Raw genomic sequence first — 18,264 nt, forward strand, 5'->3', positions numbered from 1 at the left:
CAGAAATGTTTAGTCAACATTTCAAGTTGGGACCCTTTGTCAAGACTAAAGTAAGAAGTAATGACAAAGTATAGGACAGGGGAAAAAGAGACTGGATTTAAGGTTGTCCTGGGGTTGAGAAGTGATAGTGTAGTAGACAGAAGATGAGAAAGATGGAGAGAGAAGCAAGGGAGATACCACTGGGAATGTGGGAAAAAGTAAGAACAGAAGTGGGTAAAGAAACGGTAGAAAGAATGGAAGCAGAGTTGTGAGTTACCTGAAATTAGAACAGAAAAATGGACGTCATGCCATTGGATTTAAGGTTGTCCTGGAGGAACATGCTTGTTGCTCCTATTATTTCAATACCATATCATTAATGGAACAATTACACTAAATAGATGAATTTTATAAACAATTCTTTAAAGTATTATTTGAAAATATCACTGGGAAGTTAAAAAAATCAGTAGCTTGAAATTCATTTTTGCATAACTGAGAAAACAGTACCTTGCAATTGAAAAGTATATTTAACTCCTAGCAAAGTAAAATTTAGTCCATTTCAATGCAGCTTCATGTCTTGAAGGAAATTTAACCTCTGACATTTCATCTAGAGAAATCTAGCTCTGTGGCAAATCTCTCAAAGCAATGTCAACTTTAGTGTGATACTGTGACAGAATATATAGAAATATATTTGCGAGATAAATTGGGAAAAGTAGAGGTTACATACATACACACACTTTAAAACAGATCTTATTTGAAATACTGAAGAATTCATATCCACAGTGACTTTGCAGAATTGTGAAGAATACCTATGGAGATTCACAAATAGGTGTTAATTGAATTGACTTGTGGAATGAATGAACTATTGTCTTTAAAGCAACTTTTGCTGAGCTATTGACAAAAATGCTCAAAGGTCACTAAAGGGTTCTTGTTTATTTAAAAACAACAGATGTACCAGAAGACTGATTTCTATTGTTTGCTGGAGAAGGTCAGGTGTTTTTTAACAAGTGAGAGAGAGAGAGTCACACGGGCTTTCTGGCAGTTTGAGAGTCTCAGTGTCTCAGAGAGAGAGGGAGACTGAATGGTGTCAGCCAGGAAAAGCTTGTTGGAACTGAAACAGAAGCTCCAGAGTGGAGGATGGCCTACTCTTGTGTGTCATGCAAGAGGAGAAAATGAGCTGTCTAGTGTTTCTCTTGGAATAAGTGGAACAGAAGGGAACTCTGTAATAGCCTGAAAGAAATAGGTTATTATCTGGAAAACCTTGATGGGGCAAGTTTTACCAGCAAGACATTGAGGTGACTAATGGTGGTACCTCAGCTGTGGAAATCCTGGAACCACATATCTCTCTCTACAAAACCTACCAGAACCTTCCTGAGCGTTAACGATTTACCTTTTGAGCACCAAAGTCTGGTGAACTTTATACATTAAATTCTGTGCGCAGTTTAAGAATTGCCTGCAACCAGAGAACTTGGAAGAATGGGAAGTGAGATTGGATTGTGAACTTTCTTAAATTTACACACACATTACATGCACATGCGCTTAGAATTAGAAGGGGGTTAAGCTGGGTTAATTTAAGCAAGTTTAAAAATAGAGTTAAGTTAAAGTTTGATTCTGTTTCCATGTTTAAAGATAATTAAAAACAACTTTTGTTTAAGTAACCATTAGTCTTGGTGTATATCTATTGCTACTGGGTTTTGGGGTCATTTGGGCTCGTAACAATACCCAATATTAGTTTTCAGTGTGATTTTCAACTGAAAAATGATAGTTCCCTCTCATCAAGGAATGCTAGAAGGTCTGTTCCTCTTTCAGTCTGGAGATTTTTTTCTCTTTTTTGTGCTCTTTCTTGGTATGTGAGTGGAAAGAAACGTTTTGTAAACCACTGTTTTAATCGACTCTAATTGACTCATTATGTGCACGGTTTCATAACTCCAAAGGAAATGGGCCAATGACAGTTTTTCTCAACAAAATATTTCAGTAACAACAGGGTCAGGAGCAGTGGTTCTCAACTTTCCCTTCCCACTCACATCCAACATTAAGCAATCTCTTACTAATCACAGAGCACCGATGGTATAGGGATTACTTAAAGTGATATGTGAGTGAAAACTGAAGAAAACTGAGGTCCTCCATCAGCCAGCTCCCCACCATGACTACCAGCCCCCCCACATCTCCATCGGGCACACAAAACTCAAAACGGTCAACCAGTTTACCTATCTCGGCTGCACCATTTCATCAGATGCAAGGATCGACAATGAGATAGACAACAGACTCGCCAAGGCAAATAGTGCCTTTGGAAGACTACACAAAAGAGTCTGGAAAAACAACCAACTGAAAAACCTCACAAAGATAAGCGTATACAGAGCCGTTGTCATACCCACACTCCTGTTCGGCTCCGAATCATGGGTCCTCTACCGGCACCACCTACGGCTCCTAGAACGCTTCCACCAGCGTTGTCTCCGCTCCATCCTCAACATCCATTGGAGCGCTCACACCCCTAACGTCGAGGTACTCGAGATGGCAGAGGTCGACAGCATCGAGTCCACGCTGCTGAAGATCAAGCTGCGCTGGATGGGTCACGTCTCCAGAATGGAGGACCATCGCCTTCCCAAGATCGTATTATATGGCGAGCTCTCCACTGGCCACCGTGACAGAGGTGCACCAAAGAAGAGGTACAAGGACTGCCTAAAGAAATCTCTTGGTGCCTGCCACATTGACCACCGCCAGTGGGCTGATAACGCCTCAAACCGTGCATCTTGGCGCCTCACAGTTTGGCGGGCAGCAGCCTCCTTTGAAGAAGACCGCAGAGCCCACCTCACTGACAAAAGGCAAAGGAGGAAAAACCCAACACCCAACCCCAACCAACCAATTTTCCCTTGCAACCGCTGCAATCGTGTCTGCCTGTCCCGCATCGGACTGGTCAGCCACAAACGAGCCTGCAGCTGACGTGGACTTTTTACCCCCTCCATAAATCTTCGTCCGCGAAGCCAAGCCAAAGAAAAGAAAAAAAGAATGTGAGTGGAAACAAAAAGGTTGAAAACCACTGATCTACACTCTGTCTGCAATAGTCATTCTGAGCTCCTGCTTGCATGTCATTTTATCTCCATTCCCATTCTGACCTATCCATCCTTTACCTTCAGAACTAGAATGCGACCCAACACAAATTTGAGGAACGTCTGTAGATCATGCCTCCCCGCTCCCTGGTTCACCAATCCCACATGGGCCCCACTCTGTCCTCTTTACACTAGCTTCTCTTCTCTATGCCCCCAGTCCTAATGAAGGGTTTCGGTCCAAAATGTCAACTATACTTTTTCTCCCTTGATGCTGCTTGAACCTCTGAGTTCCTCCGGCAGATTGTGCCTAGCTTCAGCTTCCAGCGTATGCAGTCATAAAGAGTTAGTTACTGCAGTCATGGTTAGTGTCTAGGATGGGTGACTCTGCATTAAAAGTTGGTCCCTATTACTACTCAAACAGAAAGACCAAATAGCTAAAATTAGCATTCTGCAGCACCTCATCAACTTGTATTCACTTGATAGAATAACATAATTTATGTAATAAGTATTATTATTTTTTTAAATATGGAGCCCACACTTACAACATGTTGGTTTGAAAATTTGAATGACTCTTTCAAAGCCCATCCTGTTGGTAACCCCCCCCCCCCACCCCCGCAGTTCTATTATTATCAGTATTGAGACTTTTATATTTTTTTTGACATTCTCCCAACTCTTTCTTTTATTTTCTTTCTCTGATACATTTTGGGGGAGGGTGGATGGGTGGGGGGAAGGATGGGAGTTCACATATAAACTGATATAAACTGTAATAAGTGAAAAAAGGCAAATTGAAATAAAATGGACATTTCCAAAATAAATTCAGAGAACACAAAAATGGATGAAAGTGTCGAAGTTGATAACACTTAATAGCAATAATACGATGCACTTGCTCTGAAATTCATTGCTGAAATATAGCTGCTGTTACCATATAACATTTTTGTTTTTACCACTTTCTAGGCATGAGTGTTTTTCTATTAAGTAAAATCTATGACTCATTGAACAAGAGTCAAGCAGTCTTTTAAGGTCACTGAAGAAGAGTGACGAATAGGGTACTCACAAACAATTTGGCTTTTATGTCCTCCTCTTCACTTGAGTTGATCTGATCCAGTTGCTTTGAACAGGTCTTCATTTGCTGGTTAAAACAATCAATTCCAAAAAATGCGCTTCTCCATCCTGGATTGCATCTCTTTTTTCCTATGCTTGACCCTGTTGTGAGGTTGGCATTCTTCTTTTTCCCATCCTTCCTTTGGCTAACCTTCACATCTTCGTTCAAAGTACACCTTTCAGCAGTAAAGCACCAGTTGTTTTCCATCTGATGCAAATGTTTTGACAGGTTTTCTTCTTCATTGCAACCCGACTTTGGCTTCTTAAAGTCTGTTTCAACCAGTGCAATATTAGTGATATCTTCAGCATTTGCTTCTTGGTGGTCTTCCTTGCATTTAACTGTGCGAGACATAATAAGGTAATTTGCATTAATAGGGACACTGTTCAATTTGGCATCGTTTGTAAATTCTGATCACTACACCACCTGGATCAGCTTGACCATCCACTTACGTTCTGTAAGAGATGCAAGTTTGATTCAAATATTAGTTACCAGGACAACCAATACGAGCAAAGATTCATGTCAAATTCTGACCAATGTTTGCCTTGCTCATGACATAGCTCAATTCTGAAATAAAATCAGTTCAGTTAAACATACACGTCAAACATGTCAATTTTACTTTCAAACAGCAATTCCATTTATTTTTCATTAGATTCTCCCAGGAATATCTGGCATGTTCAAAAAGAAACTAGATGGAAAAAAATAATTGGAAATTGTAAAGTATTTCCAATGGAATTGAATTTCCTATCCTTTTACATCTCATTAACATGTTACTGTTACCTGTGGGAAATTAGGCTATTCTTAACTTCTTGTTCTTTAATAAGGAAGATATAGACACCATAATTGGATGAAGGGCTTAACAGAGGTCTGATTCACCATTGTGTGAGATGCTAAAATAGATAATGGTTTCCAGAGGAATATTATTTTTAAAAATATTTTATTTTTGATTTTTCAAAGACTCATTTAAATCCAATAAACAAAATATTACATTCTCTTTCCTTGTAATATGATTTACTCAGTCCTTATTTCCTCCTCCTTGCACCCTCCCCATCCCATAAATTATACAGTGTCCCCAGGTCTTCCCAGAAGAATCTCACCCTTGTACACAGCCAGGTGGAATGGACGAAGGTTCCTACCTATGCAAGATTTCTGGTTTTGAATTGTGTAATTTTATCAGTGTGAGGTATAATTGATGCAAGAAATTATATTGCACCAGCATGTGTCTGGCATTAACAGGCTATTCAAACACATATTTTCTTATCATTGTTCATCAATTGTTATGCACAAGTCTGACTCCCATCTTTCTCTTGACCGATGTAAGAACAGCTTTGAGCCTTCACTTTGGATTATGGAATACATCCTCAAGGTAAATTTACACACAATCCCCTTTCGAATTAGAGTCTCCATGTCACTACAGTCAGGCAGAGTTATTGTTGGTCCCAGTTTGTCCCTTAGGAAGGATATTAATTGCAGAGAGCAGAAGAATGTTCTATTCGATAACTCATATTTAGTCCTCAGCTGCTCGAATGACATGGGCTGCCCTTGATAATAACAATCCTCGATACACCTGATCCCTTTCCCTTTCCAGCACCAGGTATCCAGGTTCTTATTTCCCAGAGACATGAGTATTAAATTGTTCTCGGTCAAGGGTGTTTTAAGAGATAATCCCACCCTCAATTCAATACATTGATTTATACTTCGCCATGTCTGGCGCACATGCTTTATTATGGAGTCATCTGGGGTTTTTTTTAAAACTTAATGTCCCATTTGTATATAAATTTAATGCCATCTTTTCCCTTCCACATGTCACCCAATTTGTGCCCAAGGGGGACCCCCTCCTTCAAAAAAATGAGGCAAGAAACCTTGCCTGGGACACCCAATAGTATTTAAAAAAATTCTGGCAGTTTTAAGTCCCCCAATTTATATTCCCATGTTAACTTTTCCATGGAGACTCTAGACAACTTACCATTCCACAAAAGGTATCTGACACATCCATTAAGCATTTTAACATTGCACAAGGGCAATGAAATGGGCAGCATTTGAAAAATATATTGTTGTCTTGGCATCACCTTAATTTTTAGTTAGCTCTGCCCAGCAGTGTATGGGCAGAATTTTCCATCTAGCCAGGTCCTCCTCAATCTTCCAGAGTAAAGGGAGATAATTTATGTATATTGTGTAGGTCTTTATCCACTGTTATCCCTATGTGTTTAATGCTTTCTTGCAGCCACGTGAATCAGCTTTCCTGTTGATAGGGTCTATAATCTCCTTTCAACAAAGGCCTGATTTTGCTTTTATCCAGATTAACCTTGTACTCTGAGGCCTTCCCGTAGTCCTCCAATATGGTCTTCAGTTTGGCCAACAACCCACCCAGGATCCATCAAACACACTAACACATCGTCGGCAAACAGGTTGATTTTGTGTTCCATGTGGCCCACCTTGAACCCTTTCATGTCTGGATCCCTCTGTATGGTTTCCACCAGTGGTTCAATAGCTTGTATGAACAGAGCTGGGGGCAGTGGGCAGCCCTGCCTACCAGATCTACTCAGCAGGAGCACTGAAGACACCTGCCCATTTGTGATGATTTTAACATGGGGGTTATAATGCAATGTCCTTACCCAATTGATAAATGCAGAGGAATATTACTTGACAAAGCCCTGTTTGTGAGGTTAGTCTGGAAGCTTCAGTCACTTGATGCTCTTAGAGAGGCAGTAAATATACTTAGACATTGGCTTTATGGGAGAACCCAGAGGTAGTGGAAAGTTGCCTCTCACAATGGAGGCCTGTGACTAGAGTGGTGTTCTTCAAGGACTGGTGCTGGGTTCACTGTTGTTCATTATCTATATCAATGATCTGAATAATAATGTGGTAAATTAGATCAGCAAGTTTGCAAATATACAAAAATTAGAAGTGAGGAAGGCTTTCAAATCTTGCAAAGGGATCTGGACCAGCTGGAAAAATGGGCTGCAAAATGGCAGATGGAATTTAATGAAGACAAATGTGAGGTGTTGCAATATGGAAGGACAAAATAAAGTAGGACATACACTGTAAACAGTCAGGCACTGAGGAGTGCGGTCGAACAGAGGGATCTGGGAATACAGATACACAATTCCTTGAAAGTGACATCACAGGTAGACGGTCATAAAAGAACTTTTGGCACATTACCTTTCATAAATCAAAGTACCAAGTATAGGATTTGAGAAGTTATGTTAGAGATATGTAAGATGTTGGTAAGACCAAATTTGGAGTATTGTGTGCAGTTGAATCACCTACCTAAAGGAAAGATATCAATAAGATTGAAAGAGTGCAGAGGAGATGCAAGGATGTTGCCAAGATTTGAAGAACTGAGTTCTGGGAAAGGTTAAACAGGTTAGGACTTCATTCCCTGGAGTGTTGAAGAATGCGGGAGATTTGATAGAAGTATACAAAATTAAGATGGATATACATAGAGTAAATGCAAGCAGGCTTTTTCTACTGAAGCCCTGGGCAAAGGGTGAAAGGGGAAAATTTAAAGGGAACATTAGGGATAACTGGTGTGGAACAAGCTGCCAGCTGAATTGATAAATGCGGGTTTAATTCTGATATTTAAGAAAAATTTGGACAGGGACATGGATGGGCGGGTTATGATCTGGGTGCAGGGGGGCTAGTTAGAAAAATAGTTTGGTATACACTCGAAGGGTCAAAGGGCTGGTTTCTGTGCTGTAGTGTTCTATGGGTTTATGGTATATTTTGTCACAAAATAACACAGTCAAAGAAAGGTAAAGTTTATTAGAGTGAATCCTTTGACTTTTCTTGATATTTTCCCGGCATTCCCCCATTCCCATCTGCGGTGTTAAATTTTAAGTAACTGATGGAGGTATTAAATCTGATATATTCTCTCATTAAATTTTGATCAGGCACCAAAGTTAGGAATGGACCCACAGTATTTTAAAAATGTAAACTATCTGTGCAATCATTCAGAAAATGTTTTCAAATGAAATGAAAGAGTGGCATCATTAGCGTAGTGTTTACACATCGCTGTAACAGTGTCAGTGGCCCGAGTTCGAATTCTCACTGTCTCAAAGGAGTTTGTATGTTTTCCCCGTGACCTGGATGGGTTTCCTCCAGGTGCTCTAGTTTCCTCCACCGTTCAAAACATTCTGGGGTTGTGGGTCAATTGGGTGTAATTGGGCAGGATGGACGTGGGCCTGAAGGGTCTGTTACTGTGTTGTATATCTAAAATGTTATAATTTATGATGCTCCATTACATAAAATATTGTTTCACCTGCATATGATGAAATAATAGAGGCTACTGGTGATATAAATGTGCAGTGAGCACATTTACGTCACCAGCAGGCCAATCTTCAACCCTTAAGATAGTTCCTTGATCAGGGAATGTCTTGGTAAAGGGGCATTATTGACCTTGAGACTTGAAAATTGGTCAAAGGCAGGAGCACTTCTTTGTAGCTCATGCACCTAACAACTGCATGACAGTAGTCATGCACCCTTGTGTCAATCATATCCAGGCTATCATATTTAGTAATGTACAAGGAAAGTCCTAACATAAGCAAACTGACACAAATCCATTAATATTTGTCATCTGCACCAATAAAAAAAATCTAACTCATCAGGAGTGACTCATCTACCTTGGCATAAATGACAAAATATCCACATTTCTTCTGCAGACATTTATATTTAATATGATGAAAATTGGACTCAAATAATTACATAGCTTGGAAGCACACTATTTTCCCCTCGTGCCTGTGCTGTGATAGCTATTGAATTCATCCTGTTCCATTTCTTTCCCTGCAATAGACTTCCATCTTTAATGCTAACTAATTTCAACTTTGCTTCATATTACTACAGAAAATCAAACAAAATGTGTCATCAGATAGCTCATCAATTATCACCTCCAGCAATTCCTTCCCATTGCACCCTCACCTGCCACTATATCTCATCCCTTGGCCCATTCAAGATTGAATTTTGTTTGCCTTCCACTGAATGTTTAATTAGGCAGAAGTTTTACAAGTAACATGCTCCAAAAAAGTTATTCTCAACCTTTTTTTTGGGCTATGGGCCCCTTAGGACTCTGTTTAAAGTTTATGGGCCCTCTTCTCTGTGAAGCAGTCAAGTTCAGTTAGTTTCTTCCATACCTCTCTCTTAACGAAACATAAAATAATTTATGATTTCAGTCCATGGCCCCCATTAAATGTGACCCTGGGGTGGGGGTGAGGTGGGGGAATGGCTGTTCTAGGCCAATGAATATTTGCTCCTTTTCATGTTTCATAAGCTGTACCAAGGGGCCAAATGGTACTCTCATTTTGAAGTGATTTAAATTCTTAATTTTTACCAGAAATTGCACAAAGTATGACATTTAGGGTATTCTGTCAGGGGGGCATGATTGAACCAGGTATTATTTTTCATTTTATTGCAATGCTTATCATTCCAATTTATTTCTGTATAAGCCAGAGCTATCATGCAAATTTTTAATTTCAAATGGAGTCTAGATAATACCTGCAGTCAGATTGTCGGAAAGGTGGTTCACTTTCAATATTGTACACTCTGGTGATAATTGAGGATGTTTGTCGATTTCTCTGCCTTCCATATCAACTGCTCGCTTTTCAGATTTGTGTGTTGCTTTATCCGAGGCATCTTTAACACTTATTTGTCTCTTCTGCATAAGAAACATTTCCTTTTCCTTTTTGTTTTGTCGTGCATGGTTAAAATAATTAAACACTGGACTTGTTGCAACCTTTGACCTGAGACAAATAATAATTGGTAATAGCTCAGACAATGCAATTAAAATTTGACTAATGCTGCAAAGATTAAAACTTCACAAAAAATTACACAAAGCCCTTCTGAAAATAGTAGAGAATATGTAGACTGGAAGAGAAGCTGGAAAATGGGCAGTCGTGAAATAAATATTGGAGAAACAAATGGGCTGAAAGCCAATAAATCCTGATGTCCAACACTGCAAAGTTTTGAAAGGGGTGGTGTAAAGGAGAACATGCCATCCTCCAAAATTTTAAAGTTTCTTGTAATGTTGGCAGTTGGCAAAATTATCTATTGAAGAAAGTAGAGAAAACAGAGAATCAGACCAGTTACCCTGACATCCATGGAATGAAAATTAGTAGAATGTCTAAAGAGGTAGTACTATGGGACTTTGAAAATGATAAAAGGAATGAGTCAAGACAGATTTATGAAAGCTGTTAATTTTTGAAGTTGTAACTAGCAAAATACATGAAGGGTGAAGCAGTGGACATGCATTTTGGGGGTCTAATGAGGTGTGACACAAAATTTAAAAACTTAGGATTTTGGGGTGATATACAGGCATGGCCTAAGAATTGTTTAATGGACAGAAAACAGAACAGGAAATAAATCAGCCATTTTGGTGATGAGAGCTATGATGAATTGGGTGTCATTGACATTAGAGCTCAGATCTTAAATGGCTCACCGTCTACATCAATAATTTGGAGATCAATTTAATGGTGACAAAGTTAGGTGGCAGAATAGGTTGTGAGGAGGATGCAAACGAGGCTTCAAGGAAAATAGCTTGGTGAAGCATACATCAGTGATGCAGCAAGTGAAGATGAGATCTGCTTTGAAAAAAAATAGAAAAGCAGAGCATTTTTAAATGATTAGAAACTGAAATGTGATGGTGTACATGAGCCACTGAAAGTTAACCTGCTGGAATAAAAAGCTGCATTTACTACAAAAAGATTTGAAGTCAAGAATGAAACATTTTGCAGGGTAAGACTTCATCTGGCATATGGTACTGTCCTAATCTTCCCATTCAGGGAAGGATATATTTGTTATAAAGGCAATAAAGGCAAACACTAGGTTTAACAATCCAAAATCTTATGACATGTTTAGAGCCCCTTGCCTCAAATATTTTCAGGAAACCATTGTAACCCATCATAGTTTTCTGAATGAAGGACTCAAAGTATGACATTATTCCCTCAACAAAGTTCCTTTCACAGCATTGAGGGGGAACTTGAACCATGCTGGTTATCATTGGGTTCTTTCAGCATTACCAAGTTTATGCTACTGTGTCAAAGTGGGAGGAGTGCAATCTTGGTTCTCCATTCATGATAGAGCGACTCTGCCAAACTCTGGCTTAATCCCAACACTCTCCCCAAAACTTTCATACCTGCTCCTGCTCACCCACTATTTGCTCTTTGCCTGTCTACTTGCTTCCACCCTTCAGCTTATTGTTGGTCTCCCTGCACCCAACCTCACATCTGCAAAATGTCTTGGTTATCTCCCTTTTCCTAACCCCTCAATAATCTGCCAGTTTATCCTCTTTCCTGGTTAGCTAAGTGTAATTTCTTGTTCTATATCTCCTTCCCCATTGTTCCAACAGCCCATTGCAATTCCCATACTAGGCATGTAGTTGGCAAGTTCCTGCATTATGCTATGACCACTTGAAGGATGGATAATAATTTCAATAAACCTTTCTTCACCTTGGACCTTTGATCAATAGCCTTGTATTTCTCAAAGCATGAAAGAGGAACCAAGGATAACGCAGATTCCAGTAGATTCCCAAAATTGTGGCTGGTCACAAATAACAGAGATATTGTATCTTGGTCTTCAAATAGTAATTACAACTTCACCTGAAATATATTGCAAATTTCCGGAGGAATCTCTGATCATTGCAATTCATTCCCTATCAATCAAGATAGCAAATTTAAATGTAACATTTGAATCTCAAATGATACTCAGTGCTGATACTCCTATTATATTTTGGATTTGTTCAAGAAATATCATTCTGGAAGTCTGGGGACTGTCGACATTGTGTGAAAGTGGCTTCCAGTATGATGTGCCAGGAGACTACATTTTCACATTTATTGGTCATAATCTTTGTGTCCACATTTTCCATCATTTACACCTGAGTATAGTAAGCAGAAAGACAGTGGATGTGTCAGGTTGAACACACTTCATCAGAAACTTTGTGCATTGTTCAGTATTTCAGCATCTGCATTCTTCTTTTTCACCTGAGTATATTTTGATTTTCTTTATCCCAACTCCATGCACATTGATCTCATTCAAAAGCTTGCATGGAAAATGCTATAATTTGTCATTTGCAAATCCAAATATTACAAATGACATTTGCACACCTCACTACACAACTCAATTAAATCCCTCATTGGGCTTGGATTAGAAGAGTGTAGTCTTCGTTTCAAACTGACCCAGATCCTTGACATTATGTCCAAAACTTGGCTTGTAGCCCAACTAATTTCTACGGTTTGCTCAATGATAGCAATGATAAATCTGCAGGGAGGCCTCTCACAATACTGGTGTGGTCACTATGCATTGCGTTGATTAAACAAGTATTTTCAGGTACTGGTTTTTGTTTTCCCATAATGCCTACAGCTTTTCCACATTTTTTTTCTGCAACCTTGAAAAAGTTGGCACGGTTGATTATGAAATCTGACACAAAATGAAGGGATTAAGCAAGAATGCATTTGAGAATAAGGGGAGCTAGGCACGGTGAAAATTGAGACAGATGATTGTCAATATAAAATGTTTCTAAATGTTTGTCTATTCAATAAAACTTAAGAGCCCACCTCACTGACAAAAGGCAAAGGAGGAAAAACCCAACACCCAACCCCAACCAACCAATTTCCCCCTGCAACCGCTGCAATCGTGTCTGCCTGTCCCACATCGGACTTGTCAGCCACAAACGAGCCTGCAGCTGACGTGGACTTTTTACCCCCTCCATAAATCTTCGTCTGCGAAGCCAAGCCAAAGAAAGAAGAGCTCTATACTTTTCTTTGCATTAATAATCTGTGAATTCTTCTGAAGATCCTACATTTGATGACTGCCATAATTCTAGCCTTATTCCCAATTTAATTTTATTCTTGTGCACAAAGACATTTCCCTGATTCACATGCTTTGGGCTATCAATTCAGATCATGGCTTTTAACATTACATTTTCTCATTTATCAATTTTTTTTCCATAATTGTATTTTATAGCTTTGAAGCTTTTGAATTCTTCTAATTTCTTGACATATCTACTGGAAAAAAAAAATCAACTGGGGGAATTTAGTGGGTTGAACAACATCAGTTGGAAGAGAAGCTTTGGTTTGGAATCTTTCATCAAAGTTAATTCTAACCTCAAACATTGACAGTTTCTATGACTGATGCCTGCTCGACACACTGAGTTACTGCAGAAGGTTGTTTTTTGCTCCAGATTTCAGGATCTGCAGTCTCTTCGTAGTTATGTGTCAAAATAACTGCTTTGGCAAAATAATGATTTAATCAGATGGATTTTGTGAGAATACTCCAACAATTTCATATGGAACAGCTGGTATTTCTCAATGCAAGAGCCATCGAGTTTGGGATTGTCCCATAAACTCAGCAAACAACTTGAGCCTTTTCACCAATTTCACGACAGAACTCCAACATTAGTCATGAAGTCCAGTGTGGAGTTCAAGCCTGGGACAAGTCTGCAAAACTTTAACTGAGGTATCTGTCCACAGAGCCACTCCCAGAATGGATCTCCTGCAGGAAGTGCATCTCTGTTCATTTTAGTGGAGGACCACAGTGAAAGAATTAGAATTTTTTTTTGGGTTTGTATTGAACTCATGCTTGCTCACAGTCATGTTTTAAGGCATATATTTGTCCTGGATACTCTTAATCACTGGCTGCTCTTATTCAGTTTTTCTCCAGCTTACTTGCCCTAGATTCATCTTTATCTCCTGAGTCAGCAGTTTTGCCAGTTTAAAAAAAATGTTTTTTTAAACTGTATAAACACTCCTCATTTGTTTGGTATGAAACCTGAGTTTGGGTTGTACAGTACACTAAGATATCTCAATTTAATTATCTTGAAGCAGTAAGTTTTACAAGCTCTTTCCATCCTTCAAAATTAGATGAAAATTATTAAAAACTAGAGATAATTTTATAAAGAGCCAACATCAAATTATTCATTTGAGAGAATTTCAGAACACAATAGGATCTCTGGCTTGGTCAAAATAACCAATACTTACAGCACTCTGCTCTAATTGATTTTTTGGCACCATGCAAAACAAATAGATCTATCATCTTCCCTTTTGTTTTGCTGCTGCATCTCTTAGACCTAAGGATACATGCATGGTTTGCTGAAAGTGTGGCAACTCAGGTGGTTAAGAAGGTGAAGATATTTGGCTTCTTGCCTTCATTGGGTAGGGTATTGAATTCACATTTGTGACCATAATTCAGCTGCACATGAATTGGTGAGATCACACTCAGAGTAATGTGTGCAGCTCTGGCCACCCAGCTATAGGAAGGGCATCAATAAATTGTAAGAGTTGTAGAGGAGACTCATGAATATGTGGTCAGGACAGGAGAGGGTTCATTTCCTGGAGTGAAAGAGGCCAGGGGTGATGTTCACAAGGGCCACAAATGAAGTAAATACTTAGTCTTTTCTCACAGAATCGAAGTAGAGGGCATACGTTTAAGGTGAGACAGGAGAGATTTGAGAGCTGAGGAGCAGCTTTGTCACCAAGAGTATGGCCCATATCTGGAACCAGCTGCCAGAGGAAACTGGAGAATCAGGCACAATGTTGACATTCAAAAGATATTTGGACAGAAAAATTAAGAAGAGCTTAGAAGGATATGGATCGTGCAGGCAAATAGGACTGTCCAGAATGCCAACTTGGTCGGCAAGGAAAAAAATGTGTTGAATGGCCTGTTACATTCCATAGGACTCTATGACTCTATAAAGGAAATTGTAATAGATTCATAGAAGCATTAAAAAGATATAGCATGGACTGTCCTCTTCAACCAATCGAGCCCTCAGTGATTGTATATATATATTCCCAAGATTTTCATCAATTTCCTTGAGATTCTACCATCAACCTACATACTGAGGACAATCAATTTACCCATCTGCACTTCTTTGGAATATAGGAGACAATCAGGACACCTGGAGAAAACCCACACCATCACAGGGAGACTGTACAAACTCCACACAGACAGCACCCAAAAGACATGATTGATCTCAGGTCTCTTGTGCTGAGGTAGAAATTACATGCTGCACCGCCTTAACTGTGTGAACAGTTGGGTAGTGTAGATGTGGAAAATTGAAGCACTGGTTACATATGACCTTGGCAATGATCAAGACAATATGAGTATAAAAGCAGGTGAGCATGAGTGTGTGGAGATAGCTTACATGCAGGGTCAAATTTAGTAGACCAGTACATTGAAAGGATTAGACACAAATCACTGAGGGTGAGAGGATTCCTCCAGAAGTGGCTGGGAGGAATTTTGGGTGAGAATGGTGAAATCCAATGAAATGTTCAAAGACAAAGTGCCATTAGAGTTCTGACTTGATGTCAAGTGACATCACCATGTCTGCAGCTTCCATTTGTCAGGTTGTAGAAAGTCCAGTAAAACTCCTATAACCTGGAATCTGATTGCTTGGAAATCCTAATGGTTTATTATCATTCAATACTACACAAAGTCGGGGGCGTGGCAAGATGGCGTAGGGTGAAGACGTGGGCGCTTATCTCTCCTCAGCTAGAAAGTTCAGAACCCGAATTAAAAAACTTAGTATTTGATTGAAAACTTTATGAAAGGTCTGTATATGATACGAGAAGAAAATTGATTAAGAGAAAACAAGTTCAACATTCGAAAAAATTACATTTTAAGAAGTTGGAAGAGTTGTAAAAAATGGGCCTTACTGAAGATTTGAAGCCTCGAACTCAGGTTAAGATGGAGCTGAAGAGTCAGCAACCTATATCGGCAAGGTTGGCTACAGCGACGGTATCTTATACGCAAAGGGCGACGCAAGATGGCGCAGCCGCGTCATTGATGTCATTAAGGGAGTCCTGCGATGTGCGTGGATCAGCTGCGTTGGGCACGTCAAATAGTGCGGCTGAACGTGGGGAGACTCAACACATTCCTTGCGACTGCGTCTTTAATGCAGTACACGAGAGATGTGCCAGGGACGACCTACCAGTGCTATGTGGTCGTTACAGGGACATGGGCAGCGGTGTGCATGCGCGACACTCTCAAAATGGGTGAGAGCTGCGTGGGCTGCTGCTCAGCATTGGGCTGAGGAACTCAGCTTGATGACGAGTGAGGAACAGACCTGCATCCAGCCTGAAGAAGTTCAGGATGCTGAGATACAACAAGAGAGGGAACAAGATTTTGAACACTACCTGGAAGCAGAAGACAATCAATTATTGCTAGCGACAGCTAAAGTGGAAGGTACTCCAACATCTTTGAAAGTACCTTCACCATATAAATCTCCCAGCACTACGAGTCTTATACCCCCTTCTGACATAATTGGAAACTATAACAAAACAAAATGAGAGTTGGATGGATTATGTTTCCACTAGTTTTCAAAATGTTGACCAGCAACTTTCTGATATTAGACTTAAAATTACTGATATGTCTGGTGAAATTGCATCAATGTAAGTGGATGTTAGTAAATGTTTGACAGCGGTGGATAAAGTTGAAAACAAAATTAAAAATATGAAAGATAGAGTGGATCAAGTGGAAGGAGCGGTTGTCAGATTGAGAAGAATTTTTTTTACAGAAGATGGATTCGTTAGAAAATCAGTCGGCGGAATAATATAAAAATAGTGGGGTTACCAGAAGGTTTTGAGGGAGTAAATCCTACAAAGTTTTTTAAAGAATGGATTGTTGAAGTATTTGGTCCAGAGTATTTTCCTGAAGGATTGGAGATAGAGAGAGCTCATCGTACGTTAAGAAAAAAACCATTACCAGGGCAACCACCTAGAGCCATTTTCGTGAGGTGTTTGAGGTATCAAGATCGTGAGATGATTTTACGTGCAGCGGAGTTACGGGCACTTATGAATGGTCCAATGGTTTTTTTTTATGCGGATTTGAGTCAGGAGGTAGTTATGAACCGGAAAGAATTTAATCCTGCTTAAACTGTCTTATGGAAAAAAGACTATAGATCCCCTTTTAGATATCCAGCAATTTTAAAAATATTTTATGGGAAATACCAATCTCAGGGTTTTGAAAATCTACAGGCAGCTTTAACTTTTGCAAATTCTTTACCAGATTCTAAGTTGACACAGGAATTCGTGTTGAAACCATTGGTGGTGTTGGATAAAGCTGGAAATGGGAAAGTTGAGAAGGAACTGGAAGTTGAACAATTGATGGATTTGCAAGAAGAAATTCCAGAAGCATTCAATAAATGAAGGGTTTCTTTACTCTCTGGCTGGGGAGAAAATCCGAAGTCATAGAAACATAGAAGATAGGAGCAGGAGTAGGTCGTTTGGCCCTTCGAGCCTGCTCCACCATTCAATGAGTTCATGGCTGATCTTAAAGTTCAGTACCCCATCCCCGCCTTCTCTCCATAATCCCTAATTCCCTTATACTGAAGAAATATATCTAATTCCCTCTTAAATATATTCAATGAACCTGCCTCTACTGCTCTCTGTGCCATTGAATTCCACAGATTCACCACCCTCTGGGTAAAGAAATTCTTCCTCATCTTGGTTCTAAATGGTTTGCCTATTATCCTCGAACCATGGCCCCGGGTTCTTGACTCCCCCCACCATTGGAAACATCCCTTCTGCATCCATTCTGTCCAGTCTTGCCAGAATTTTAAATGTGTCTATGAGATCCCCTCTCAATCTTCTAAACTCCAGCGAGTACAATCCCAAATTGCGCAATCTTTCCTCATAAGTTATTCCTGCCATTCCAGGTATCAGTCTGGTGAATCGCCTCTGCACTCCCTCCATTGCAAGAACATCCTTCCTGAGATAAGGTGACCAAAACTGCACACAATACTCCAGGTGGGGTCTCACCAATGCTCTGTACAGCTGCAGTAAGGTATCCTTATTCCTATACTCAAACCCTCTTGATATGAAGGCCAACATACCATTTGCCTTTTTAACCGCCTGCTGTACCTGCATGCTCGCCTTCAGTGGCTGGTGCACAAGAACTCCTAGGTCTCTCTGCACTTCCCCATCGCCCAATCTCTTGCCATTCAAATAGTAATCTGTCCTCCGGTTTGTATTACCAAAGTGGATAACCTCACATTTATCCACATTGTAGTGCATTTGCCATGTATCTGCCCAGTTCCTCAATTTATCCAAATCACACTGGAGCTTTCTGACCCCCTCTTCAGTGCAGAGAACCCCTCCTAGCTTAGTGTCATCTGCAAATTTGGAGATATTACATCCAATTCCCTCATCTATATCATTA

General features: G+C 39.8%; 1 protein-coding gene across 4 annotated transcripts in view; it reads right to left on the bottom strand.

Annotated features, from left to right (window-relative positions):
- Positions 1 to 18,264, bottom strand: part of LOC138744074 (kinase non-catalytic C-lobe domain-containing protein 1) — a 175,103-nt gene that overhangs the window by 72,003 nt on the left and 84,836 nt on the right. For all 4 annotated transcript variants that reach the window (XM_069899568.1, XM_069899567.1, XM_069899566.1 and 1 more), the window contains exons 16-17: positions 9,613 to 9,857; positions 4,078 to 4,463 (exon numbers count right to left, since the gene is read on the bottom strand). In XM_069899568.1, the coding sequence (XP_069755669.1) occupies positions 4,078 to 4,463; positions 9,613 to 9,857 (631 nt within the window). The remainder of the gene's footprint in view (positions 1 to 4,077; positions 4,464 to 9,612; positions 9,858 to 18,264) is intronic.

The sequence above is a fragment of the Narcine bancroftii genome, chromosome 10 (genome assembly GCF_036971445.1).
Source record: "Narcine bancroftii isolate sNarBan1 chromosome 10, sNarBan1.hap1, whole genome shotgun sequence".
Taxonomy (NCBI): Eukaryota; Metazoa; Chordata; class Chondrichthyes; order Torpediniformes; family Narcinidae; genus Narcine; species Narcine bancroftii.